The sequence below is a fragment of the Salvelinus alpinus genome, chromosome 26, assembly GCF_045679555.1.
Source record: "Salvelinus alpinus chromosome 26, SLU_Salpinus.1, whole genome shotgun sequence".
Taxonomy (NCBI): Eukaryota; Metazoa; Chordata; class Actinopteri; order Salmoniformes; family Salmonidae; genus Salvelinus; species Salvelinus alpinus.
In genome coordinates this window covers 25733183-25759258 of record NC_092111.1, presented here as the reverse complement: position 1 = coordinate 25759258, position 26076 = coordinate 25733183, and the positions used below count along the sequence as shown (strand labels likewise).

At 47.2% G+C, this 26076-nt stretch overlaps 1 protein-coding gene across 4 annotated transcripts; it reads right to left on the bottom strand.

The window, feature by feature from the left end:
* Positions 1-662: 662 nt before the first annotated feature.
* LOC139555056 (chondroitin sulfate proteoglycan 5-like) lies at positions 663-23651 on the bottom strand. Of its 4 annotated transcripts, none has more exons than XM_071368503.1 (6): positions 23342-23651; positions 22805-22910; positions 19953-20694; positions 18730-18918; positions 3040-3199; positions 663-1682 (listed from the first exon to the last, which is right to left on the bottom strand). In XM_071368503.1, the coding sequence occupies exons 2-6, from the start codon at positions 22875-22877 to the stop codon at positions 1488-1490; spliced, it is 1359 nt and encodes a 452-aa protein (XP_071224604.1). In that variant the 5' UTR covers positions 22878-22910; positions 23342-23651; the 3' UTR covers positions 663-1487. The 4 variants fall into 4 exon arrangements, with proteins under 4 accessions (XP_071224604.1, XP_071224605.1, XP_071224603.1 ...); XM_071368504.1 differs by lacking the exon at positions 23342-23651 and adding an exon at positions 2656-2709 and having other exon boundaries at positions 3124-3199; positions 22805-23314; XM_071368502.1 differs by lacking the exon at positions 23342-23651 and having other exon boundaries at positions 22805-23314.
* Between the last annotated feature and the right edge of the window lie 2425 nt (positions 23652-26076).

Genomic DNA, 26076 nt, shown 5'->3' with positions numbered 1-26076 from the left:
AGAAAACATGAATCACAGCGTGCAATGACACTTTTGTTTTTAAGCCCTGGATTTCTAGGCCCTTGATATTGTTGGATATGATTTTAATAGTTAACATTTCGATGGCCATAATAAATAGATATGCCGATAGTGGACAACCTTGTTTTACTCCTCTTGACAGTTTAAAACTTTGAGAAGTAACCATTATTTACTATTTTACACCTAGAGTTACTATACATGACTTTAACCCATTTTATATTAGATTCTCCAAAATTGAAATGTTCCAGGCATTTATATATAAACTCCAGTCGTACTTTATCAAAAGCCTTTTCAAAGTCAGGCCTGGTTTCCAAGATATTTTATAGTGTTCTATTGTTTCCAGTACTTGTCTTATATTATCTTCAATGTATAGTCCATGTGAAAGACCTGTCTGATTAGAATTAATAATATCAGACAAAACCTTTTTAATTCTATGCGCTATACATTTTGCTAGAATTTTGGCATCACACCACTGAAGTGTAAGGGGCCTCCAATATTTTAAATGGACTGTGTGTGTGTGTTTATTAAAGTGTTAATAAAGCCATGCACAATAAGCCAGAGAAAGCTGAGCGAGAGAGAGAAAGGTAGAGAACAATAAAGGTAAAGGGATAGGGCCATTCCAGGAACACACAGGGACCAGCTAATTTAAAGTTACAAAGTTTTATTCCAACAACTCTGGTTCCGATGCTATAATGATGTGTTCTACCCCCAAAAATACCAACCCCTGAATTTCATCAAAGGGTTATAACCCACATCAATAGAAACCATAAATATATCAATGTTAGCAAGCCAGGCAACACAGTAACTTTACATGAAACCTATACATATTCACTGGATCATATCAAACATCAAAGTATCTCAACTGTTTTTCTTGTCATTTCTCAACAGTTTTTCTTGTATTTCTAGTTAATCTTGTTTATAATGATTTTCCATAAAGAACTGTTTTAGTAGAAAACAGCAATGCATGCAGACAAAAAGAAGGGTAAAGATCTGAAATGGCACCCTATTCCCTACATAGTGCACTACTTTTGACCAGAGCTCTAGCCAAAAGTGGTGCACAGTAAAGGGAATAGGGTGTTATTTTTGACGCAGACTTAAGGCAGACAGTGGGAGAAGGGAGGACAGCAGTAAAGGGTCAGAGATGAGAGCAGGACATTGTGGGAGAGGAGAGTTTGTCCAGCCAGAGACAGTTTAGTTCAGGATTGCTACAGTGATGCAGCTAGGTGTAGCAAGGAAGGAGTAGCATCGCCCCCATGTGGTCAGTAGTGGTGCAACATGTTGTTACGTAAGGGATATAGTATAGGACAGTACAGTATAGTATACTGTATTATAGTTGTGTTTTCGTCCTTTTAGCTCCTAGTGGAGTCAAGGGGCTCAACAGTCCCTCTCCAGAGATAGTATAGTAGATATATGGAGTATTATGGTGCCCCTTATGTGCATGGTGGTATTACATTAATCATAATAATAATTTAGTATATGTTGTTGGAGGGGGAGGAGCTTGCCTCCTCCCTATTTACCTCCTGGTCTGCGTTAGGGGTGTGGTCAGAGGAGTGGGCAGGGCGGTTGTTAATATATTTCGGCGAATGAGAGTTGGCGATGTTCAGAGACTCCTCCCCTTGAGTGAATTGAGACTTTACAGGGTCCTCCATTTTCTGAGGGTCATCCTGTGGAACAACACACACAGACAAACCCACGTTACACACACACGTTAGACACACATGCATACATTACATCCAGTGGAGGCTGCTGATGAGAGGACGGCTCATAATAATGTCTGGAACGATGCGAATGGAATGGCATCAAACACATGGAAACCATGGAAACCATGTGTTTGATGTATTTGATACCATTCCACTTATTCCATTCCAGACATTACCACAAGCCTGTCCTCCTCAATTAAGGTGCCACCAATCTCCTGTGCTACATACACGAATGTCATACACACACATATTGACACATACGTTACATACACAAACATTGATTGTCTGATGGCAGACATATGAAGGTCGTGAGGACAGTACAGTAACTGGGTCAGCTAGCAGAGACCAGTCATTCTTTATGAGTTAGAAAGTGTGTGTGTGAGTGTGTGCATGCATGAGTGTATGAGCCTGTGTGTCAGGGGAGTTCATTTGGGTTCGCTCTAAATTCAAATTTAATTCAATAAACCTACAACCTATGTGTTGGGTGCCCCCCTTTCTGCCAAAGCCACATTTACTCTGTTTAAATCAATGTTGGTTTGTTAAATGGAGCTGGAGATGGGGAGGCTGCTGTGTGGAAGCAAAGGGACCAACGTGCCTAACCCTAATGCTGCTGCTGAGGAAACAAGGATAAGGAGGAAAAGCCTAGAAGACAAAATGGCTGCCCTACCCCTATCCACAGGGGGAGAGGAAGAAGCACTGTAGTCCATAATGTCTGCCTTACCCCTAGTAACCACAGAGGAGAGGAAGAAGCACTGTAGCCCATAATGTCTGCCTTACCCCTAGTAACCACCGAGGAGAGGAAGAAGCTCTGTGGCCAGTAATGGTTGCCAAGCTGAACTGGAGGTTAGCTGGGTTACGTACAGTTTGCAGTTTCCTGCTTGGTAAGGTTAAAGCCTATTCAGCTGGGGAAACTGGCCACTGTTGTGCTTCTGCTTACCTGACAGTAAGGGTGTCTAGGCTTATACTCCCAGATGTAGCTGCTTTTCGCTCTCTGCAGGTGGAAATCACATCTTAAAGGGGAACAGTGTGTGTGTGTGTGTGTGTGTGTGTGTGTGTGTGTGTGTGTGTGTGTGTGTGTGTGTGTGTGTGTGTGTGTGTGTGTGTGTGTGTGTGTGTGTGTGTGTGTGTGTGTGTGTGTGTGTGTGTGTGTGTGTGTGTGTGTGTGTGTGTGTGTGTGTGTGTGTGCGCGTGCACTTGCAGACACATTCTATAGACAGACAGACAGACTAATGGACTGAGACACAGCTAGCCAGGGTTAGGGCTTAAGGTTAGGGTCAGTCAAAGGTTAGAGGTCAGGGGTTATAGGTCAGGAGTTAGTTACCTGACAGATAATGTTGTCATAGTAAGCCAGATTGTGAGCGTGGGGTTGAGGGGGGGGCGGGGGGGAGTCACACAGCTTCCTTACGTTGGCATGGGAACCATCTTGCGCCGTGGAAACAGAGAAGCCATCTGTCTGCATCTCGCTGTGTGGACGGTATAGACTGGAGCGAGGGAAGGAGGAGAGGACAGAGGGATGGGACAGAGGGATGGGACAGAGGGATGGAACAGAGGGGTGGCACAGAGGTGTGGGACAGGGGTGTGGGACAGAGGTGTGGGACAGAGGGATGGGATAGAGGGGTGGGACAGAGGGATGGGACAGAGGGGTGGGACAGAGGTGTGGGACAGAGGGGTGGGACAGAGGGGTGGGACAGAAGGATGGGACAGAGGGGTGGGACAGAGGTGTGGGACAGAGGGATGGGACAGAGGGGTGGGACAGAGGCATGGGACAGAGGGATGGGACAGAGGGGTGGGATAGAGGTGTGGGACAGAGGTGTGGGACAGAGGGATGGAGAACAGGTGTGGGACAGAGGGATGGGACAGAGGGATGGAGAAGAGGTGTGGGACAGAGGGGTGGGACAGAGGGATGGGACAGAGGGGTGGGACAGAGGTGTGGGACAGAGGGATGGGACAGAGGGATGGGACAGAGGGGTGGGACAGAGGTGTGGGACAGAGGTGTGGGACAGAGGGATGGGACAGAGGGATGGAGAAGAGGTGTGGGACAGAAGTGCGGGACAGAAGTGTGAGACAGAAGTGTGGGACAGAGGGGTGGGACAGAGGGGTGGGACAGATGTGTAGGGGAAAGAGGGATGGGACAGAGGGATGGGACAGAGGTGTGGGACAGAGGGATGGGACAGAGGTGAGAGTTGTGGGAGAGAGGTGTTGGGGAAAGAGGGTTGGGACAGAGGAATGGGACAGAGGTGTGGGGGAAAGAGGGTTAGGGGAAGAGATGGATTTTCATTGATGTGACAAACGTGTCATGTACAAGCCTTTTATACTGTCAAATATGAATTGTTTAATAAATAAGGCCTCTCTCTCCCCCTTTCTCTCTCTCTGAATGTAATGGTTAAACCCTCGGACTGAACAACATGTTATCTCAGACACACACACACTGTCACACACACACTGTCAGGCTGGTCTACGTTCAGCTGATGAACAGTTATTACTGCTGCATCAATGTCTGGCCTTCCTCACTAGTTATCACCATAACTCTCTGTATCTCTCTTGCCCTCTCTTTCTCTGTATCTCTCTTCCCCTCTCTTTCTCTGTAGCTCTCTTCCCCTCTCTTTCTCTGTAGCTCTCTTCCCCTCTCTTTCTCTGTATCTCTCTTCCCCTCTCTTTCTCTGTATCTCTCTTCCCCTCTCTTTCTCTGTATCTCTCTTCCCCTCTCTTTCTCTGTAGCTCTCTTCCCCTCTCTTTCTCTGTAGCTCTCTTCCCCTCTCTTTCTCTGTATCTCTCTTCCCCTCTCTTTCTCTGTATCTCTCTTTCTCTGTAGCTCTCTTCCCCTCTCTTTCTCTGTAGCTCTCTTCCCCTCTCTTTCTCTGTAGCTCTCTTCCCCTCTCTTTCTCTGTATCTCTCTTCCCCTCTCTTTCTCTGTAGCTCTCTTCCCCTCTCTTTCTCTGTAGCTCTCTTCCCCTCTCTTTCTCTGTAGGTCTCTTCCCCTCTCTTTCTCTGTAGCTCTCTTCCCCTCTCTTTCTCTGTATCTCTCTTCCCCTCTCATTCTCTGTAGCTCTCGTCCCCTCTCTTTCTCTGTAGCTCTCTTCCCCTCTCTTTCTATGTAGCTCTCTTCCCCTCTCTTTCTCTGTAGCTCTCTTCCCCTCTCTTTCTCTGTAGCTCTCTTCCCCTCTCTTTCTCTGTAGCTCTCTTCCCCTCTCTTTCTCTGTATCTCTCTTCCCCTCTCTTTCTCTGTAGCTCTCTTCCCCTCTCTTTCTCTGTAGCTCTCTTCCCCTCTCTTTCTCTGTATCTCTCTTCCCCTCTCTTTCTCTGTAGCTCTCTTCCCCTCTCTTTCTCTGTAGCTCTCTTCCCCTCTCTTTCTCTGTAGCTCTCTTCCCCTCTCTTTCTATGTAGCTCTCTTCCCCTCTCTTTCTCTGTAGCTCTCTTCCCCTCTCTTTCTCTGTATCTCTCTTCCCCTCTCTTTCTCTGTAGCTCTCTTCCCCTCTCTTTCTCTGTAGCTCTCTTCCCCTCTCTTTCTCTGTAGCTCTCTTCCCCTCTCTTTCTCTGTAGCTCTCTTCCCCTCTCTTTCTCTGTATCTCTCTTCCCCTCTCTTTCTCTGTATCTCTCTTCCCCTCTCTTTCTCTGTATCTCTCTTCCCCTCTCTTTCTCTGTATCTCTCTTCCCCTCTCTTTCTCTGTATCTCTCTTCCCCTCTCTTTCTCTGTATCTCTCTTCCCCTCTCTTTCTCTGTATCTCTATTCCCCTCTCTTTCTCTGTATCTCTCTTCCCCTCTCTTTCTAAGTAGCTCTCTTCCCCTCTCTTTCTCTGTATCTCTCTTCCCCTCTCTTTCTATGTAGCTCCCTTCCCCTCTCTTTCTCTGTAGCTCTCTTCCCCTCTCTTTCTCTGTAGCTCTCTTCCCCTCTTTTTCTATGTAGCTCTCTTCCCCTCTCTTTCTCTGTAGCTCTCTTCCCCTCTCTTTCTCTGTAGCTCTCTTCCCCTCTCTTTCTCTGTAGCTCTCTTCCCCTCTCTTTCTCTGTAGCTCTCTTCCCCTCTCTTTCTATGTAGCTCTCTTCCCCTCTCTTTCCCTGTAGCTCTCTTCCCCTCTCTTTCTCTGTAGCTCTCTTCCCCTCTCTTTCTCTGTAGCTCTCTTCCCCTTTCTTTCTCTGTAGCTCTCTTCCCCTCTCTTTCTCTGTAGCTCTCTTCCCCTCTCTTTCTCTGTTGCTCTCTTCCCCTCTCTTTCTCTGTAGCTCTCTTCCCCTCTCTTTCTCTGTATCTCTCTTCCCCTCTCTTTCTCTGTAGCTCTCTTCCCCTCTCTTTCTCTGTAGCTCTCTTCCCCTCTTTTTCTCTGTAGCTCTCTTCCCCTCTCTTTCTCTGTAGCTCTCTTCCCCTCTTTTTCTCTGTAGCTCTCTTCCCCTCTCTTTCTATGTAGCTCTCTTCCCCTCTCTTTCTCTGTAGCTCTCTTCCCCTCTCTTTCTCTGTATCTCTCTTCCCCTCTCTTTCTCTGTATCTCTCTTGCCCTCTCTTTCTCTGTATCTCTCTTCCCCTCTCTTTCTATGTAGCTCTCTTCCCCTCTCTTTCTCTGTATCTCTCTTCCCCTCTCTTTCTATGTATCTCTCTTCCCCTCTCTTTCTCTGTAGCTCTCTTCCCCTCTCTTTCTCTGTATCTCTCTTGCCCTCTCTTTCTCTGTATCTCTCTTCCCCTCTCTTTCTCTGTATCTCTCTTCCCCTCTCTTTCTCTGTAGCCCTCTTGCCCTCTCTTTCTCTGTAGCTCTCTTCCCCTCTCTTTCTATGTAGCTCTCTTCCCCTCTCTTTCCCTGTAGCTCTCTTCCCCTCTCTTTCTCTGTAGCTCTCTTCCCCTCTCTTTCTCTGTAGCTCTCTTCCCCTTTCTTTCTCTGTAGCTCTCTTCCCCTCTCTTTCTCTGTAGCTCTCTTCCCCTCTCTTTCTCTGTTGCTCTCTTCCCCTCTCTTTCTCTGTAGCTCTCTTCCCCTCTCTTTCTCTGTATCTCTCTTCCCCTCTCTTTCTCTGTAGCTCTCTTCCCCTCTCTTTCTCTGTAGCTCTCTTCCCCTCTCTTTCTCTGTAGCTCTCTTCCCCTCTCTTTCTCTGTAGCTCTCTTCCCCTCTTTTTCTCTGTAGCTCTCTTCCCCTCTCTTTCTATGTAGCTCTCTTCCCCTCTCTTTCTCTGTAGCTCTCTTCCCCTCTCTTTCTCTGTATCTCTCTTCCCCTCTCTTTCTCTGTATCTCTCTTCCCCTCTCTTTCTCTGTATCTCTCTTCCCCTCTCTTTCTATGTAGCTCTCTTCCCCTCTCTTTCTCTGTATCTCTCTTCCCCTCTCTTTCTATGTATCTCTCTTCCCCTCTCTTTCTCTGTAGCTCTCTTCCCCTCTCTTTCTCTGTATCTCTCTTGCCCTCTCTTTCTCTGTATCTCTCTTCCCCTCTCTTTCTCTGTATCTCTCTTCCCCTCTCTTTCTCTGTAGCCCTCTTCCCCTCTCTTTCTCTGTATCTCTCTTCCCCTCTCTTTCTATGTAGCTCTCTTCCCCTCTCTTTCTCTGTATCTCTCTTCCCCTCTCTTTCTCTGTATCTCTCTTCCCCTCTCTTTCTCTGTATCTCTCTTCCCCTCTCTTTCTCTGTATCTCTCTTCCCCTCTCTTTCTCTGTAGCTCTCTTCCCCTCTCTTTCTCTGTAGCTCTCTTCCCCTCTCTTTCTCTGTATCTCTCTTCCCCTCTCTTTCTCTGTATCTCTCTTCCCCTCTCTTTCTCTGTATCTCTCTTCCCCTCTCTTTCTATGTATCTCTCTTCCCCTCTCTTTCTCTGTAGCTCTCTTCCCCTCTCTTTCTCTGTATCTCTCTTCCCCTCTCTTTCTCTGTATCTCTCTTCCCCTCTCTTTCTCTGTAGCTCTCTTCCCCTCTCTTTCTCTGTATCTCTCTTCCCCTCTCTTTCTCTGTTGCTCTCTTCCCCTCTCTTTCTATGTAGCTCTCTTCCCCTCTCTTTCTCTGTATCTCTCTTGCCCTCTCTTTCTCTGTAGCTCTCTTCCCCTCTCTTTCTCTGTAGCTCTCTTCCCCTCTCTTTCTCTGTAGCTCTCTTCCCCTCTCTTTCTCTGTAGCTCTCTTCCCCTCTCTTTCTATGTAGCTCTCTTCCCCTCTCTTTCTCTGTATCTCTCTTGCCCTCTCTTTCTCTGTAGCTCTCTTCCCCTCTCTTCCTCTGTATCTCTCTTCCCCTCTCTTTCTCTGTATCTCTCTTGCCCTCTCTTTCTCTGTAGCTCTCTTCCCCTCTCTTTCTCTGTATCTCTCTTCCCCTCTCTTTCTCTGTATCTGTCTTCCCCTCTCTTTCTCCGTAGCTCTCTTCCCCTCTCTTTCTCTGTATCTCTCTTCCCCTCTCTTTCTCTGTATCTCTCTTCCCCTCTCTTTCTATGTAGCTCTCTTCCCCTCTCTTTCTCTGTATCTCTCTTGCCCTCTCTTTCTCTGTAGCTCTCTTCCCCTCTCTTTCTCTGTAGCTCTCTTCCCCTCTCTTTCTCTGTAGCTCTCTTCCCCTCTCTTTCTATGTAGCTCTCTTCCCCTCTTTTTCTCTGTATCTCTCTTGCCCTCTCTTTCTCTGTATCTCTCTTCCCCTCTCTTTCTCTGTATCTCTCTTCCCCTCTCTTTCTCTGTATCTCTCTTCCCCTCTCTTTCTCTGTATCTCTCTTCCCCTCTCTTTCTCTGTATCTCTCTTCCCCTCTCTTTCTCTGTAGCTCTCTTCCCCTCTCTTTCTCTGTATCTCTTTTCCCCTCTCTTTCACTGTAGCTCTCTTCCCCTCTCTTTCTCTGTTATTCTCTTCCCCTCTCTTTCTCTGTATCTCTCTTCCCCTCTCTTTCTCTGTATCTCTCTTCCCCTCTCTTTCTCTGTATCTCTCTTCCCCTCTCTTTTTCTGTATCTCTCTTCCCCTCTCTTTCTCTGTATCTCTCTTCCCCTCTCTTTCTCTGTATCTCTCTTCCCCTCTCTTTCTCTGTAGCTCTCTTCCCCTCTCTTTCTCTGTATCTCTCTTCCCCTCTCTTTCTCTGTAGCTCTCTTCCCTTCTCTTTCTCTGTATCTCTCTTCCCCTCTCTTTCTATGTAGCTCTCTTCCCCTCTCTTTCTCTGTATCTCTCTTCCCCTCTCTTTCTATGTATCTCTCTCCCCCTCTCTTTCTCTGTAGCTCTCTTCCCCTCTCTTTCTCTGTATCTCTCTTCCCCTCTCTTTCTCTGTATCTCTCTTCCCCTCTCTTTCTCTGTATCTCTCTTCCCCTCTCTTTCTCTGTATCTCTCTTCCCCTCTCTTTCTCTGTATCTCTCTTCCCCTCTCTTTCTCTGTATCTCTCTTCCCCTCTCTTTCTCTGTATCTCTCTTGCCCTCTCTTTCTCTGTAGCTCTCTTCCCCTCTCTTTCTCTGTAGCTCTCTTCCCCTCTCTTTCTCTGTAGCTCTCTTCCCCCCTCTTTCTCTGTATCTCTCTTCCCCTCTCTTTCTCTGTATCTCTCTTGCCCTCTCTTTCTCTGTATCTCTCTTCCCCTCTCTTTCTCTGTATCTCTCTTGCCCTCTCTTTCTCTGTAGCTCTCTTCCCCTCTCTTTCTCTGTAGCTCTCTTCCCCTCTCTTTCTCTGTAGCTCTCTTCCCCTCTCTTTCTCTGTAGCTCTCTTCCCCTCTCTTTCTATGTAGCTCTCTTCCCCTCTCTTTCTCTGTATCTCTCTTGCCCTCTCTTTCTCTGTAGCTCTCTTCCCCTCTCTTTCTCTGTATCTCTCTTCCCCTCTCTTTCTCTGTATCTCTCTTGCCCTCTCTTTCTCTGTAGCTCTCTTCCCCTCTCTTTCTCTGTATCTCTCTTCCCCTCTCTTTCTCTGTATCTGTCTTCCCCTCTCTTTCTCCGTAGCTCTCTTCCCCTCTCTTTCTCTGTATCTCTCTTCCCCTCTCTTTCTCTGTATCTCTCTTCCCCTCTCTTTCTCTGTAGCTCTCTTCCCCTCTCTTTCTCTGTATCTCTCTTGCCCTCTCTTTCTCTGTAGCTCTCTTCCCCTCTCTTTCTCTGTAGCTCTCTTCCCCTCTCTTTCTCTGTAGCTCTCTTCCCCTCTCTTTCTCTGTAGCTCTCTTCCCCTCTCTTTCTATGTAGCTCTCTTCCCCTCTTTTTCTCTGTATCTCTCTTGCCCTCTCTTTCTCTGTATCTCTCTTCCCCTCTCTTTCTCTGTATCTCTCTTCCCCTCTCTTTCTCTGTATCTCTCTTCCCCTCTCTTTCTCTGTATCTCTCTTCCCCTCTCTTTCTCTGTAGCTCTCTTCCCCTCTCTTTCTCTGTATCTCTCTTCCCCTCTCTTTCACTGTAGCTCTCTTCCCCTCTCTTTCTCTGTATCTCTCTTCCCCTCTCTTTCTCTGTATCTCTCTTCCCCTCTCTTTCTCTGTATCTCTCTTCCCCTCTCTTTCTCTGTATCTCTCTTCCCCTCTCTTTCTCTGTAGCTCTCTTCCCCTCTCTTTCTCTGTAGCTCTCTTCCCCTCTCTTTCTCTGTATCTCTCTTCCCCTCTCTTTCTCTGTATCTCTCTTCCCCTCTCTTTCTCTGTATCTCTCTTCCCCTCTCTTTCTATGTATCTCTCTTCCCCTCTCTTTCTCTGTAGCTCTCTTCCCCTCTCTTTCTCTGTATCTCTCTTCCCCTCTCTTTCTCTGTATCTCTCTTGCCCTCTCTTTCTCTGTAGCTCTCTTCCCCTCTCTTTCTCTGTATCTCTCTTCCCCTCTCTTTCTCTGTTGCTCTCTTCCCCTCTCTTTCTCTGTAGCTCTCTTCCCCTCTCTTTCTCTGTATCTCTCTTGCCCTCTCTTTCTCTGTAGCTCTCTTCCCCTCTCTTTCTCTGTAGCTCTCTTCCCCTCTCTTTCTCTGTAGCTCTCTTCCCCTCTCTTTCTCTGTAGCTCTCTTCCCCTCTCTTTCTATGTAGCTCTCTTCCCCTCTCTTTCTCTGTATCTCTCTTGCCCTCTCTTTCTCTGTAGCTCTCTTCCCCTCTCTTTCTCTGTATCTCTCTTCCCCTCTCTTTCTCTGTATCTCTCTTGCCCTCTCTTTCTCTGTAGCTCTCTTCCCCTCTCTTTCTCTGTATCTCTCTTCCCCTCTCTTTCTCTGTATCTGTCTTCCCCTCTCTTTCTCCGTAGCTCTCTTCCCCTCTCTTTCTCTGTATCTCTCTTCCCCTCTCTTTCTCTGTATTTCTCTTCCCCTCTCTTTCTCTGTAGCTCTCTTCCCCTCTCTTTCTCTGTATCTCTCTTGCCCTCTCTTTCTCTGTAGCTCTCTTCCCCTCTCTTTCTCTGTAGCTCTCTTCCCCTCTCTTTCTCTGTAGCTCTCTTCCCCTCTCTTTCTCTGTATCTCTCTTCCCCTCTCTTTCTCTGTATCTCTCTTCCCCTCTCTTTCTCTGTATCTCTCTTGCCCTCTCTTTCTCTGTAGCTCTCTTCCCCTCTCTTTCTCTGTAGCTCTCTTCCCCTCTCTTTCTCTGTAGCTCTCTTCCCCCCTCTTTCTCTGTATCTCTCTTCCCCTCTCTTTCTCTGTTGCTCTCTTCCCCTCTCTTTCTATGTAGCTCTCTTCCCCTCTCTTTCTCTGTATCTCTCTTGCCCTCTCTTTCTCTGTAGCTCTCTTCCCCTCTCTTTCTCTGTAACTCTCTTCCCCTCTCTTTCTCTGTAGCTCTCTTCCCCTCTCTTTCTTTGTAGCTCTTTTCCCCTCTCTTTCTATGTAGCTCTCTTCCCCTCTCTTTCTCTGTATCTCTCTTGCCCTCTCTTTCTCTGTAGCTCTCTTCCCCTCTCTTTCTCTGTATCTCTCTTCCCCTCTCTTTCTCTGTATCTCTCTTCCCCTCTCTTTCTCTGTAGCTCTCTTCCCCTCTCTTTCTCTGTATCTCTCTTCCCCTCTCTTTCTCTGTATCTCTCTTCCCCTCTCTTTCTATGTAGCTCTCTTCCCCTCTCTTTCTCTGTATCTCTCTTGCCCTCTCTTTCTCTGTAGCTCTCTTCCCCTCTCTTTCTCTGTAGCTCTCTTCCCCTCTCTTTCTCTGTAGCTCTCTTCCCCTCTCTTTCTCTGTAGCTCTCTTCCCCTCTCTTTCTATGTAGCTCTCTTCCCCTCTCTTTCTCTGTATCTCTCTTGCCCTCTCTTTCTCTGTATCTCTCTTCCCCTCTCTTTCTCTGTATCTCTCTTCCCCTCTCTTTCTCTGTATCTCTCTTCCCCTCTCTTTCTCTGTATCTCTCTTCCCCTCTCTTTCTCTGTAGCTCTCTTCCCCTCTCTTTCTCTGTATCTCTCTTCCCCTCTCTTTCTCTGTAGCTCTCTTCCCCTCTCTTTCTCTGTATCTCTCTTCCCCTCTATTTCTCTGTAGCTCTCTTCCCCTCTCTTTCTCTGTAGCTCTCTTCCCCTCTCTTTCTCTGTATCTCTCTTCCCCTCTCTTTCTCTGTAGCTTTCTTCCCCTCTCTTTCTCTGTATCTCTCTTCCCCTCTCTTTCTCTGTATCTCTCTTCCCCTCTCTTTCTCTGTATCTCTCTTCCCCTCTCTTTCTCTGTATCTCTCTTCCCCTCTCTTTCTCTGTATCTCACTTCCCCTCTCTTTCTCTGTATCTCTCTTCCCCTCTCTTTCTCTGTAGCTCTCTTCCCCTCTCTTTCTCTGTATCTCTCTTCCCCTCTCTTTCTCTGTATCTCTCTTCCCCTCTCTTTCTCTGTAGCTCTCTTCCCCTCTCTTTCTCTGTATCTCTCTTCCCCTCTCTTTCTCTGTAGCTCTCTTCCCCTCTCTTTCTCTGTATCTCTCTTCCCCTCTCTTTCTATGTAGCTCTCTTCCCCTCTATTTCTCTGTATCCCTCTTCCCCTCTCTTTCTATGTATCTCTCTCCCCCTCTCTTTCTCTGTAGCTCTCTTGCCCTCTCTTTCTCTGTATCCTTCTTCCCCTCTCTTTCTCTGTATCTCTCTTCCCCTCTCTTTCTCTGTATCTCTCTTCCCCTCTCTTTCTCTGTATCTCTCTTCCCCTCTCTTTCTCTGTAGCTCTCTTCCCCTCTCTTTCTCTGTATCTCTCTTCCCCTCTCTTTCTATGTAGCTCTCTTCCCCTCTCTTTCTCTGTATCTCTCTTGCCCTCTCTTACTCTTTAGCTCTCTTCCCCTCTCTTTCTCTGTATCTCTCTTCCCCTCTCTTTCTCTGTAGCTCTCTTCCCCTCTCTTTCTCTGTAGCTCTCGTCCCCTCTCTTTCTCTGTATCTCTCTTCCCCTCTCTTTCTCTGTATCTCTCTTCCCCTCTCTTTCTCTGTAGCTCTCTTCCCCTCTCTTTCTATGTAGCTCTCTTCCCCTCTCTTTCTCTGTATCTCTCTTGCCCTCTCTTTCTCTGTATCTCTCTTCCCCTCTCTTTCTCTGTATCTCTCTTGCCCTCTCTTTCTATGTAGCTCTCTTGCCCTCTCTTTCTCTGTATCTCTCTTGCCCTCTCTTTCTATGTAGCTCTCTTGCCCTCTCTTTCTCTGTAGCTCTCTTGCCCTCTCTTTCTCTGTAGCTCTCTTGCCCTCTCTTTCTCTGTAGCTCTCTTCCCCTCTCTTTCTCTGTATCTCTCTTCCCCTCTCTTTCTCTGTATCTCTCTTGCCCTCTCTTTCTCTGTAGCTCTCTTCCCCTCTCTTTCTCTGTAGCTCTCTTCCCCTCTCTTTCTCTGTAGCTCTCTTCCCCTCTCTTTCTCTGTATCTCTCTTCCCCTCTCTTTCTCTGTAGCTCTCTTCCCCTCTCTTTCTCTGTAGCTCTCTTCCCCTCACTTTCTCTGTAGCTCTCTTCCCCTCTCTTTCTCTGTATCTCTCTTCCCCTCTCTTTCTCTGTATCTCTCTTCCCCTCTCTTTCTCTGTATCTCTCTTCCCCTCTCTTTCTCTGTATCTCTCTTCCCCTCTCTTTCTCTGTATCTCTCTTCCCCTCTCTTTCTCTGTATCTCTCTTCCCCTCTCTTTCTCTGTATCTCTCTTCCCCTCTCTTTCTCTGTATCTCTCTTGCCCTCTCTTTCTCTGTATCTCTCTTCCCCTCACTTTCTCTGTAGCTCTCTTCCCCTCTCTTTCTCTGTATCTCTCTTCCCCTCTCTTTCTCTGTATCTCTCTTCCCCTCTCTTTCTCTGTAGCTCTCTTCCCCTCTCTTTCTCTGTATCTCTCTTCCCCTCTCTTTCTCTGTATCTCTCTTCCCCTCTCTTTCTCTGTAGCTCTCTTCCCCTCTCTTTCTCTGTATCTCTCTTCCCCTCTCTTTCTATGTAGCTCTCTTCCCCTCTCTTTCTCTGTATCTCTCTTGCCCTCTCTTTCTCTGTAGCTCTCTTCCCCTCTCTTTCTCTGTAGCTCTCTTCCCCTCTCTTTCTCTGTAGCTCTCTTCCCCTCTCTTTCTCTGTAGCTCTCTTCCCCTCTCTTTCTCTGTATCTCTCTTCCCCTCTCTTTCTCTGTATCTCTCTTGCCCTCTCTTTCTCTGTATCTCTCTTCCCCTCTCTTTCTCTGTATCTCTCTTCCCCTCTCTTTCTCTGTATCTCTCTTCCCCTCTCTTTCTCTGTATCTCTCTTCCCCTCTCTTTCTCTGTAGCTCTCTTCCCCTCTCTTTCTCTGTATCTCTCTTCCCCTCTCTTTCTATGTAGCTCTCTTCCCCTCTCTTTCTCTGTATCTCTCTTGCCCTCTCTTTCTCTGTAGCTCTCTTCCCCTCTCTTTCTCTGTAGCTCTCTTCCCCTCTCTTTCTCTGTAGCTCTCTTCCCCTCTCTTTCTCTGTATCTCTCTTGCCCTCTCTTTCTCTGTAGCTCTCTTCCCCTCTCTTTCTCTGTAGCTCTCTTCCCCTCTCTTTCAATTCAATTCAATTCAATTCAAGGGGCTTTATTGGCATGGGAAACATGTGTTAACATTGCCAAAGCAAGTGAGGTAGATAATATACAAAAGTGAAATAAACAATACAAATTAACAGTAAACATTACACATACAGAAGTTTCAAAACAATAAAGACATTACAAATGTTATATTATATATATACAGTGTTGTAACAATGTACAAATTATTAAAGCACACAAGTTAAAATAAATAAGCATAAATATGGGTTGTATTTACAATGGTGTTTGTTCTTCACTGGTTGCCCTTTTCTTGTGGCAACAGGTCACAAATCTTGCTGCTGTGATGGCACACTGTGGAATTTCTCCCAGTAGATATGTGAGTTTATCAAAATTGGATTTGTTTTCAAATTCTTTGTGGATCTGTGTAATCTGAGGGAAATATGTCTCTCTAATATGGTCATACATTGGGCAGGAGGTTAGGAAGTGCATCTCAGTTTCCACCTCATTTTGTGGGCAGTGTGCACATAGCCTGTCTTCTCTTGAGAGCCATGTCTGCCTACGGCGGCCTTTCTCAATAGCAAGGCTATGCTCACTGAGTCTGTACATAGTCAAAGCTTTCCTTAAGTTTGGGTCAGTCACAGTGGTCAGGTATTCTGCCACTGTGTACTCTCTGTTTAGGGCCAAATAGCATTCTAGTTTGCTCTGTTTTTTTGTTAATTCTTTCCAATGTGTCAAGTAATTATCTTTTTGTTTTCTCATGATTTGGTTGGGTCTAATTGTGCTGTTGTCCTGGGGCTCTGTGGGGTGTGTTTGTATTTGTGAACAGAGCCCTAGGACCAGCTTGCTTAGGGGACTCTTCTCCAGGTTCATCTCTCTGTAGGTGATGGCTTTGTTATGGAAGGTTTGGGAATCGCTTCCTTTTAGGTGGTTGTAGAATTTAACGGCTCTTTTCTGGATTTTGATAATTAGTGGGTATCGGCCTAATTCTGCTCTGCATGCATTATTTGGTGTTCTACGTTGTACACGGAGGATATTTTTGCAGAATTCTGCATGCAGAGTCTCAATTTGGTGTTTGTCCCATTTTGTGAAATCTTGGTTGGTGAGCGGACCCCAGACCTCACAACCATAAAGGGCAATGGGCTCTATGACTGATTCAAGTATTTTTAGCCAGATCCTAATTGGTATGTTGAAATTTATGTTCCTTTTGATGGCATAGAAGGCCCTTCTTGCCTTGTCTCTCAGATCGTTCACAGCTTTGTGGAAGTTACCTGTGGTGCTGATGTTTAGGCCGAGGTATGTATAGTTTTTTGTGTGCTCTAGGGCAACGGTGTCTAGATGGAATTTGTGGTCCTGGTGACTGGACCTTTTTTGGAACACCATTATTTTGGTCTTACTGAGATTTACTGTCAGGGCCCAGGTCTGACAGAATCTGTGCAGAATATCTAGGTGCTGCTGTAGGCCCTCCTTGGTTGGTGACAGAAGCACCAGATCATCAGCAAACAGTAGACATTTGACTTCGGATTCTAGTAGGGTGAGACCGGGTGCTGCAGACTGTTCTAGTGCCCGCGCCAATTCGTTGATATATATGTTGAAGAGGGTGGGGCTTAAGCTGCATCCCTGTCTCACCCCACGACCCTGTGTGAAGAAATGTGTGTGTCTTTTGCCAATTTTAACCGCACACTTGTTGTTTGTGTACATGGATTTTATAATTTCGTATGTTTTACCCCCAACACCACTTTCCATCAATTTGTATAGCAGACCCTCATGCCAAATTGAGTCGAAGGCTTTTTTGAAATCAACAAAGCATGAGAAGACTTTGCCTTTGTTTTGGTTTGTTTGGTTGTCAATTAGGGTGTGTAGGGTGAATACATGGTCTGTTGTACGGTAATTTGGTAAAAAGCCAATTTGACATTTGCTCAGTACATTGTTTTCATTGAGGAAATGTACGAGTCTGCTGTTAATGATAATGCAGAGGATTTTCCCAAGGTTACTGTTGACGCATATTCCACGGTAGTTATTGGGGTCAAATTTGTCTCCACTTTTGTGGATTGGGGTGATCAGTCCTTGGTTCCAAATATTGGGGAAGATGCCAGAGCTAAGGACGATGTTAAAGAGTTTTAGTATAGCCAATTGGAATTTGTTGTCTGTATATTTGATCATTTCATTAAGGATACCATCAACACCACAGGCCTTTTTGGGTTGGAGGGTTTTTATTTTGTCCTGTAACTCATTCAAGGTAATTGGAGAATCCAGTGGGTTCTGGTAGTCTTTAATAGTTGATTCTAGGATTTGTATTTGATCATGTATATGTTTTTGCTCTTTATTATTTGTTATAGGACCAAAAAGATTGGAGAAGTGGTTTACCCATACATCTCCATTTTGGATAGATAATTCTTCGTGTTGTTGTTTGTTTAGTGTTTTCCAATTTTCCCAGAATTGGTTAGAGTCTATGGAGTCTTCAATTACATTGAGCTGATTTCTGACGTGCTGTTCCTTCTTTTTCCGTAGTGTATTTCTGTATTGTTTTAGTGATTCACCATAGTGAAGGCGTAGACTCAGGTTTTCCGGGTCTCTATGTTTTTGGTTGGACAGGTTTCTCAATTTATTTCTTAGATTTTTGCATTCTTTATCAAACCATTTGTCATTGTTGTTCATTTTCTTCGGTTTTCTATTTGAGATTTTTAGATTTGATAGGGAAGCTAAGAGGTCAAATATACTGTTAAGATTTTCTACTGCCAAGTTTACACCTTCACTATTGCAGTGGAACATTTTACCCAGGAAGTTGTCTAAAAGGGATTGAATTTGCTGTTGCCTAATTGTTTTTTGGTAGGTTTCCAAACTGCATTCCTTCCATCTATAGCATTTCTTAATGTTACTCAGTTCCTTTGGCTTTGATGCCTCATGATTGAGTATTGCTCTGTTCAAGTAGACTGTGATTTTGCTGTGGTCTGATAGGGGTGTCAGTGGGCTGACTGTGAACGCTCTGAGAGACTCTGGGTTGAGGTCAGTGATAAAGTAGTCTACAGTGCTTTCTCTGTTTCTCTTTCTCTGTAGCTCTCTTGCCCTCTCTTTCTCTGTAGCTCTCTTCCCCTCTCTTTCTCTGTAGCTCTCTTCCCCTCTCTTTCTCTGTAGCTCTCTTCCCCTCTCTTTCTCTGTAGCTCTCTTCCCCTCTCTTTCTCTGTATCTCTCTTGCCCTCTCTTTCTCTGTAGCTCTCTTGCCCTCTCTCTGTAGCTCTCTTCCCCTCTCTTTCTCTGTAGCTCTCTTGCCCTCTCTTTCTCTGTAGCTCTCTTCCCCTCTCTTTCTCTGTATCTCTCTTGCCCTCTCTTTCTCTGTAGCTCTCTTCCCCTCTCTTTCTCTGTAGCTCTCTTGCCCTCTCTTTCTCTGTAGCTCTCTTCCCCTCTCTTTCTCTGTATCTCTCTTGCCCTCTCTTTCTCTGTAGCTCTCTTCCCCTCTCTTTCTCTGTAGCTCTCTTCCCCTCTCTTTCTCTGTATCTCTCTTGCCCTCTCTTTCTCTGTAGCTCTCTTGCCCTCTCTTTCTCTGTAGCTCTCTTCCCCTCTCTTTCTCTGTAGCTCTCTTGCCCTCTCTTTCTCTGTATCTCTCTTGCCCTCTCTTTCTCTGTAGCTCTCTTCCCCTCTCTTTCTCTGTAGCTCTCTTCCCCTCTCTTTCTCTGTAGCTCTCTTGCCCTCTCTTTCTCTGTATCTCTCTTGCCCTCTCTTTCTCTGTAGCTCTCTTCCCCTCTCTTTCTCTGTAGCTCTCTTCCCCTCTCTTTCTCTGTAGCTCTCTTGCCCTCTCTTTCTCTGTATCTCTCTTGCCCTCTCTTTCTCTGTAGCTCTCTTCCCCTCTCTTTCTCTGTAGCTCTCTTCCCCTCTCTTTCTCTGTAGCTCTCTTGCCCTCTCTTTCTCTGTATCTCTCTTGCCCTCTCTTTCTCTGTAGCTCTCTTCCCCTCTCTTTCTCTGTAGCTCTCTTGCCCTCTCTTTCTCTGTATCTCTCTTGCCCTCTCTTTCTCTGTAGCTCTCTTCCCCTCTCTTTCTCTGTAGCTCTCTTCCCCTCTCTTTCTCTGTAGCTCTCTTCCCCTCTCTTTCTCTGTATCTCTCTTGCCCTCTCTTTCTCTGTATCTCTCTCTCGCAGATATATTTTTTTTCACTTGAGTTTATTTAGTATTTTCTTAACTCTATTTATTGAACTGCATTGTTGGTTAAGGGCTTGTAAGAAAGCATTTCACGGTGAGGTCTACACCTGTTGTATTCAGCGCATATGACAAATAAATTTTGATTTGATTCTTTCTCTCTCTCTTTCTCTCTCTCTTAGACACACACTGACCTGCGTTTGCGGAGTCGCCTGTTCTCAATCCTCAGGCGGTGGAGTCGTTTGGCGAAGAAGACGATGATGATGATGAGTAGGATGAGGGTCGTAGAGGCCACACCCACTACCACACACAGCACCTGGAAGTCTGTCACCACCCAATCACAACGAGAGCCCTTGTTCCACATATAGTCCTGGACATTACATCTAGCGAGAGGCAGGGGAGACAGGCAGTAGAAATCAGGAAGTATTTGTGTCTCTAAAACAAACTGCCGCGCTATCTGACGATTGTTGTTACAAAGCAATGTACAGTTATGAGTTGATGTACTGCTACTGTAGAAAAACAGAAACGTTGGATGTTCTAAGTCCTCAGCAATGCTTAAAGCACATCAGGAGACCACTATTGAGGTTTGGGACATTTTTTATTTGATTTACATTTTTGCATGTAGTTACCCTTTAATTGCAGTGCTCACCTAGAGGCTGTTTTTAGCAGTGTTTTTGGAGTGCACATGAGACGGTAGAGTTTGCAAAACTCATTCCATCTTCCTCATTCCAACATTCCATCTAACACTAGCTTTTTCATTAGCACCATCGCTAACAGCTACACAAAGTGGTAAAGGGATTCTTGTTGCCTCTTCAGAAAGTTGCAGGAAATACGAATCACTGATGCATTCTGTTCATGTCTTCGGCAAATTAATACATTTTCAATACATTTATTTGATTCCCTACTAAGTTCAATACATTTTTGAATATTGTTGAATTCTGTTTTAATGTCTGGATTCCGTGATTCAGTCCTTGTTCTCTGCATCTCAGAATTTATAGGGCCCTACATGTGTCTGTCCTAGGTTAGATCAGAAGTCTGTCCAGTAATAAAGAGAGAATCAGCCCAGACTAGTCCTATAATAAGATCAACTGGATCAGAGAGGGTGTGTGTGTGTGTGTTTCTGTGTTTGACAGGTGGAAGGGGAGGTTCAGGTTGGGTAAGGACATATGGACCCCCCCCCCCCCCCCCCCCCTTGGCCTTCCCATACACTCCTAATCCGTCAAGGACCCTGCTGAGAAGGCTTGTGGCCCTGCATGTTTGTATATGTTTGTCAGTGGGGTGTCTATCTGTCCTCTTTTCTGGTTTTGTTAGAAAGACACCAGCCGTATATTGTTCTGTAGTATACAAACAACTAAGCGTGCCCCCACCCACATTATTGTACATGTATTTCTTTCCACTGATGATTGTGCAAAATTACCTGCAGAATGCTCCTATTCCCGTAGCGATGGTACAAACTCCTCTGTTGTAGCAGAAGTCAGGCTGTGTGTCACACTGAGACACACACTCACCCCCGACCTCTGACCTCACAAAGCCCAAACCACACCCATCTGACCCCTGAGGAGGGGAAGGAGGAGGGGGGGATTGAGACTGAGAGGGTGGCTGGGGGTCATCATTGTCAGGGGTAACATTGAGGACAGGGGAGCCAGTGAGCGAGGGGTTTTCATCCTCCATGTCTGTCGGAGGGGTCAGGGTCGGATCAGGGTCAAGGGTTGAATCTATGGTGGAGAGTTCGTCGTCGGGGGACAGGTAGTCATAGAAATCTGACAGAGTCCAGGCTGTGGGGTCTCCCGCCCGCTGCTGCAGGGGCTGAACTACAGCCGTCAGCCAATCAGAATCAGACGAGAGGTCAGGGGTCAAGGGGCGGTCGGGGTTATGGAACTCCACCTTGATGATATCATCTGAGCGTTCCTGAGATTCCTCGCCAGTTAGCTCTTCTCTGATTGGCTGATCGTCCTGTTCAGTGAAGTCCAAGTGGGAGTGTCTTCTGTGAGAGGGTTTACGTTTGATGGCGCTGAGAGGAAGTCCAGCCGCTAGTCCTAACCCTAAACCAATCAGCTCTGCTGAGTCATCACCGATAAGCACCGCCCTTTCTACAGCGGAGAAAGATGATTGGCTGTGCTGGACTTCCGTCTTGCTGACAGTGGTCAATGAGAGTTCTCCTGTCAGGTCAATCAGAAACAACAAATAGATCAGGACACACCCACACATACACAGGAGACAGACAACACCATTGCAATGGATTTTATTCACTTCGCAGCCATGATCATTCAAAATCCAGAGTACCGGGATAGGAAGCTGATGTGCTCAATTAAAATGAATGGAAAACTGCTCTCCCTCCATCTATACTGTGAAGCAGAAGCTGTGTGTCAGTGTGGATTAGGAGCAGTGATGTTCTAACATGCTCTACTGACCACAGATGAAATTAGATTAGGATTACAGCTATAGGTTAAACACTGACCATGTAGAAATACTCACAGCAATCTACTGACGGACACCACAAGAGAGGAGAAGAGTGGAAAGGAGAGGAGCAGAAAGGAGAGGAGAGGAGCAGAAAGGAGAGGAGAGGAGCAGAAAGGAGAGGAGCGGAAAGGAGAGGAGCAGAAAGGAGAGGAGAGGAGCAGAAAGGAGAGGAGAGGAGCAGAAAGGAGAGGAGCAGAAAGGAGAGGAGAGGAGCAGAAAGGAGAGGAGCGGAAAGGAGCAGAAAGAAGAGGAGCAGAAAGGAGAGGAGCGGAAAGGAGAGGAGAGGAGCAGAAAGAAGAGGAGCAGAAAGGAGAGGAGCGGAAAGGAGAGGAGAGGAGCAGAAAGAAGAGGAGCAGAAAGGAGAGGAGAGGAGCAGAAAGAAGAGGAGCAGAAAGGAGAGGAGCGGAAAGGAGAGGAGAGGAGCAGAAAGAAGAGGAGCAGAAAGGAGAGGAGAGGAGCGGAAAGAAGAGGAGCAGAAAGGAGAGGAGAGGAGCAGAAAGAAGAGGAGCAGAAAGGAGAGGAGAGGAGCAGAAAGAAGAGGAGCAGAAAGGAGAGGAGCGGAAAGGAGAGGAGAGGAGCAGAAAGAAGAGGAGCAGAAAGGAGAGGAGAGGAGCAGAAAGAAGAGGAGCAGAAAGGAGAGGAGAGGAGCAGAAAGAAGAGGAGCAGAAAGGAGAGGAGCGGAAAGGAGAGGAGCCGAGAGGAGAAATGTATGGACATGCCACTACACATACAGTTTGTTACCATAGTAACAGATCTGTAACCATAGAAACAGGGCTCTGACTACGGTAACCAGGTTGGCTTGGCTGTGATTGGTCAGAGCTCAGTCCCAGCAACCTCTCCTGGCAGGAGAGCACAGGATCATGGGTAGCTATACCGGTTGGCCACTAACACACACACACATAATATGAGTGTGTGTGCTTGTGTTGACGGTGATACATTGTGACAGAATGTTGCTCTCTGGGGCCACAGGGCAGATGGACCTCACAGGGTGGGTCCACCCACATTCCAATACGCAGTACACACACACACACACACACACACACACACACACACACACACACACACACACACACACACACACACACACACACACACACACACACACACACACACACACACACACACACACACACACACACACACACACACACACACACACACACACACACAATTCAAATTCCTTATCTCTTCTACACTAATGTTTGATCAACTCCAACTGTGTTTGTATTTGTGATTGTGCACACACGTGCATGGGCATTCAAGTGTGTGCACGTGTGCACGCTTGTGTCAGTGTGTGTGTGTGTGTGTGTGTGTGTGTGTGTGTGTGTGTGTGTGTGTGTGTGTGTGTGTGTGTGTGTGTGTGTGTGTGTGTGTGTGTGTGTGTGTGTGTGTGTGTGTGTGTGTGTGTGTGTGTGTGTGTGTGTGTGTGTGTTTATGATCTGGGACAGCAGTTGCCCGTTGGCAAAACAACATCAGTGATCAATAAAGAAGCTATCAGCTGATCGATTACACTCTGTGATGTATCAGAGTTACCAGAGCCAGAGTTCATTACTAGCAGTAATAGACAGAAAAAACACTCATTCCATACTATATTCCAAAGTCAGCGACACTTTCAGACAAAATAATGACATGCTGAAGATAATGGATTTTATAGTCTCTCTCTCTCTCTCTCTGTTGAGCCCACATTTCCAGACGTTTGAGGTGCAATAGTGAACAGACACACACACAGACACACACATAAACACACACACAGACACACAAATAAACAGACACACAGACACACACACACACACACAGCTGTGTTCTTACCGTGAGCAGACAGAGAGAGGAGGAGAGACAGCATTAACGACCAACTCCACGACCAGCTCTCCCAGCGCGCCATACCACCGTCCTCCGACACACCGCGCTACACACACTGGTACACACACAGATGCACCAGGACACACACACACACCAGACCCAGTTACTCAGCAGCACAGACTCCTTCAGACGCGGAGTGTGTCTGTGTCAGTGTCTGTCTGTCTGTCTGTCTGTCTGTCTGTCTGTCTGTCTGTCTGTCTGTCTGTCTGTCTGTCTGTCTGTCTGTCTGTCTGTCTGTCTGTCTGTCTGTCTGTCTGTCTGTCTGTCTGTCTGTCTGTCTGTCTGTCTGTCTGTCTGTGTCTGTCTGTCTGTCTGTCTGTCTGTCTGTCTGTCTGTCTGTCTGTCTGTCTGTCTGTCTGTGTGTGTGTGTGTGTGTGTGTGTGTGTGTGTGTGTGTGTGTGTGTGTGTGTGTGTGTGTGTGTGTGTCAGTGTGTGTGTAGCAGTGGTAATCCAAGCATAAATCCTCTCTGTGTTCAGATCTGTTACCGGTGAGATGGCTGCTCTGTCTCTGGTCTGGGGTCGTTCTGCTCCACTGTCTGTTCCTCTGTCTGTTGGTTTAGTCTCTTCCTCCCTCTGTTGGTTTAGTCTGTTCCTCCCTCTGTTGGTTTAGTCTGTTCCTCCCTCTGTTGGTTTAGTCTCTTCCTCCGTCTGTTGGTTTAGTCTCTTCCTCCCTCTGTTGGTTTAGTCTGTTCCTCCCTCTGTTGGTTTAGTCCGCTCCTCCCTCTGTTGGTTTAGTCCGTTCCCCCCTCTGTTGGTTTAGTCTCTTCCTCCCTCGGTTGGTTTAGTCCGCTCCTTCCTCTGTTGGTTTAGTCCGTTCCCCCCTCTGTTGGTTTAGTCCGTTCCTCCCTCTGTTGGTTTAGTCTCTTCCTCCCTCGGTTGGTTTAGTCCGCTCCTCCCTCTGTTGGTTTAGTCCGTTCCCCCCTCTGTTGGTTTAGTCCGTTCCTCCCTCTGTTGGTTTAGTCTCTTCCCCCCTCTGTTGGTTTAGTCCGTTCTTCCCTCTGTTGGTTTCGCCTGTTCCTCCCTCTGTTGGTTTAGTCCGTTCCCCCCTCTGTTGGTTTAGTCCGTTCCCCCTTCTGTTGGTTTAGTCCGTTCCCCCCTCTGTTGATTTAGTCCCTTCCACCCTCTGTTGGTTTAGTCCGTTCCCCCCTCTGTTGGTTTAGTCCGTTCCTCCCTCTGTTGGTTTAGTCCGTTCCCCCCTCTGTTGGTTTAGTCCGTTCCTCCCTCTGTTGGTTTAGTCCCTTCCTCCCTCTGTTGGTTTAGTCCGTTCCCCCCTCTGTTGGTTTAGTCCGTTCCCCCCTCTGTTGGTTTAGTCCGTTCCCCCCTCTGTTGGTTTAGTCCCTTCCTCCCTCTGTTGGTTTAGTCCCTTCCTCCCTCTGTTGGTTTAGTCCGTTCCCCCCTCTGTTGGTTTAGTCCGTACCTCCCTCTGTTGGTTTAGTCCGTTCCTCCCTCTGTTGTTTAGTCCGTTCCTCCCTCTGTGATTTAGTCCGTTCCCCCCTCTGTTGGTTTAGTCCGTTCCCCCTTCTGTTGGTTTAGTCCGTTCCCCCCTCTGTTGGTTAAGTCCGTTCCCCCCTCTGTTGGTTTAGTCCGTTCCTCCCTCTGTGATTTAGTCCGTCCTCCCTCTGTGACTTAGTCCGTTCCTCCCTCTGTGGGTTTAGTCTGTTCCTCCCTCTGTTGGTTTAGTCCGCTCCTCCCTCTGTTGGTTTAGTCCGTTCCCCCCTCTGTTGGTTTAGTCCGTTCCTCCCTCTGTTGGTATAGTCCGTTTCCCCCTCTGTTGGTTTAGTCCGTTCCTCCCTCTGTTGGTTTAGTCTCTTCCTCCCTCGGTTGGTTTAGTCCGCTCCTCCCTCTGTTGGTTTAGTCCGTTCCCCCCTCTGTTGGTTTAGTCCGTTCCTCCCTCTGTTGGTTTAGTCTCTTCCTCCCTCTGTTGGTTTAGTCCGTTCCTCCCTCTGTTGGTTTAGTCCGTACCCCCCTCGGTTGGTTTAGTCCGCTCCTCCCTCTGTTGGTTTAGTACGTTCCCCCCTCTGTTGGTTTAGTCCGTTCCTCCCTCTGTTGGTTTAGTCTCTTCCTCCCTCTGTTGGTTTAGTCCGTTCCCCCCTCTGTTGGTTTAGTCCGTTCCTCCCTCTGTTGGTTTCGTCTGTTCCTCCCTCTGTTGGTTTAGTCCGTTCCCCCCTCTGTTGGTTTAGTCCGTTCCCCCTTCTGTTGGTTTAGTCCGTTCCCCCCTCTGTTGATTTAGTCCCTTCCACCCTCTGTTGGTTTAGTCCGTTCCCCCCTCTGTTGGTTTAGTCCGTTCCCCCCTCTGTTGGTTTAGTCCGTTCCTCCCTCTGTTGGTTTAGTCCGTTCCTCCCTCTGTTGGTTTAGTCCGTTCCCCCCTCTGTTGGTTTAGTCCGTTCCCCCCTCTGTTGGTTTAGTCCGTTCCCCCCTCTGTTGGTTTAGTCCGTTCCTCCCTCTGTTGGTTTAGTCCCTTCCTCTCTCTGTTGGTTTATTCCGTTCCCCCCTCTGTTGGTTTAGTCCGTTCCTCCCTCTGTTGGTGTAGTCCGTTCCCCCCTCTATTGGTTTAGTCCGTTCGTCCCTCTGTGATTTAGCCCGTTCCCCCCTCTGTTGGTTTAGTCCGTTCCCCCCTCTGTTGGTTTAGTCCGTTCCCCCCTCTGTTGGTTTAGTCCGTTCCCCCCTCTGTTGGTTTAGTCCGTTCCCCCCTCTGTTGGTTTAGTCCGTTCCTCCCTCTGTTGGTTTAGTCCCTTCCTCCCTCTGTTGGTTTAGTCCGTTCCCCCCTCTGTTGGTTTAGTCCGTTCCCCCCTCTGTTGGTTTAGTCCGTTCCCCCCTCTGTTGGTTTAGTCCCTTCCTCCCTCTGTTGGTTTAGTCCCTTCCTCCCTCTGTTGGTTTAGTCCGTTCCCCCCTCTGTTGGTTTAGTCCGTACCTCCCTCTGTTGGTTTAGTCCGTTCCTCCCTCTGTTGTTTAGTCCGTTCCTCCCTCTGTGATTTAGTCCGTTCCTCCCTCTGTTGGTTTAGTCCGTTCCCCCTTCTGTTGGTTTAGTCCGTTCCCCCCTCTGTTGGTTAAGTCCGTTCCCCCCTCTGTTGGTTTAGTCCGTTCCTCCCTCTGTGATTTAGTCCGTCCTCCCTCTGTGACTTAGTCCGTTCCTCCCTCTGTGGGTTTAGTCTGTTCCTCCCTCTGTTGGTTTAGTCCGCTCCTCCCTCTGTTGGTTTAGTCCGTTCCCCCCTCTGTTGGTT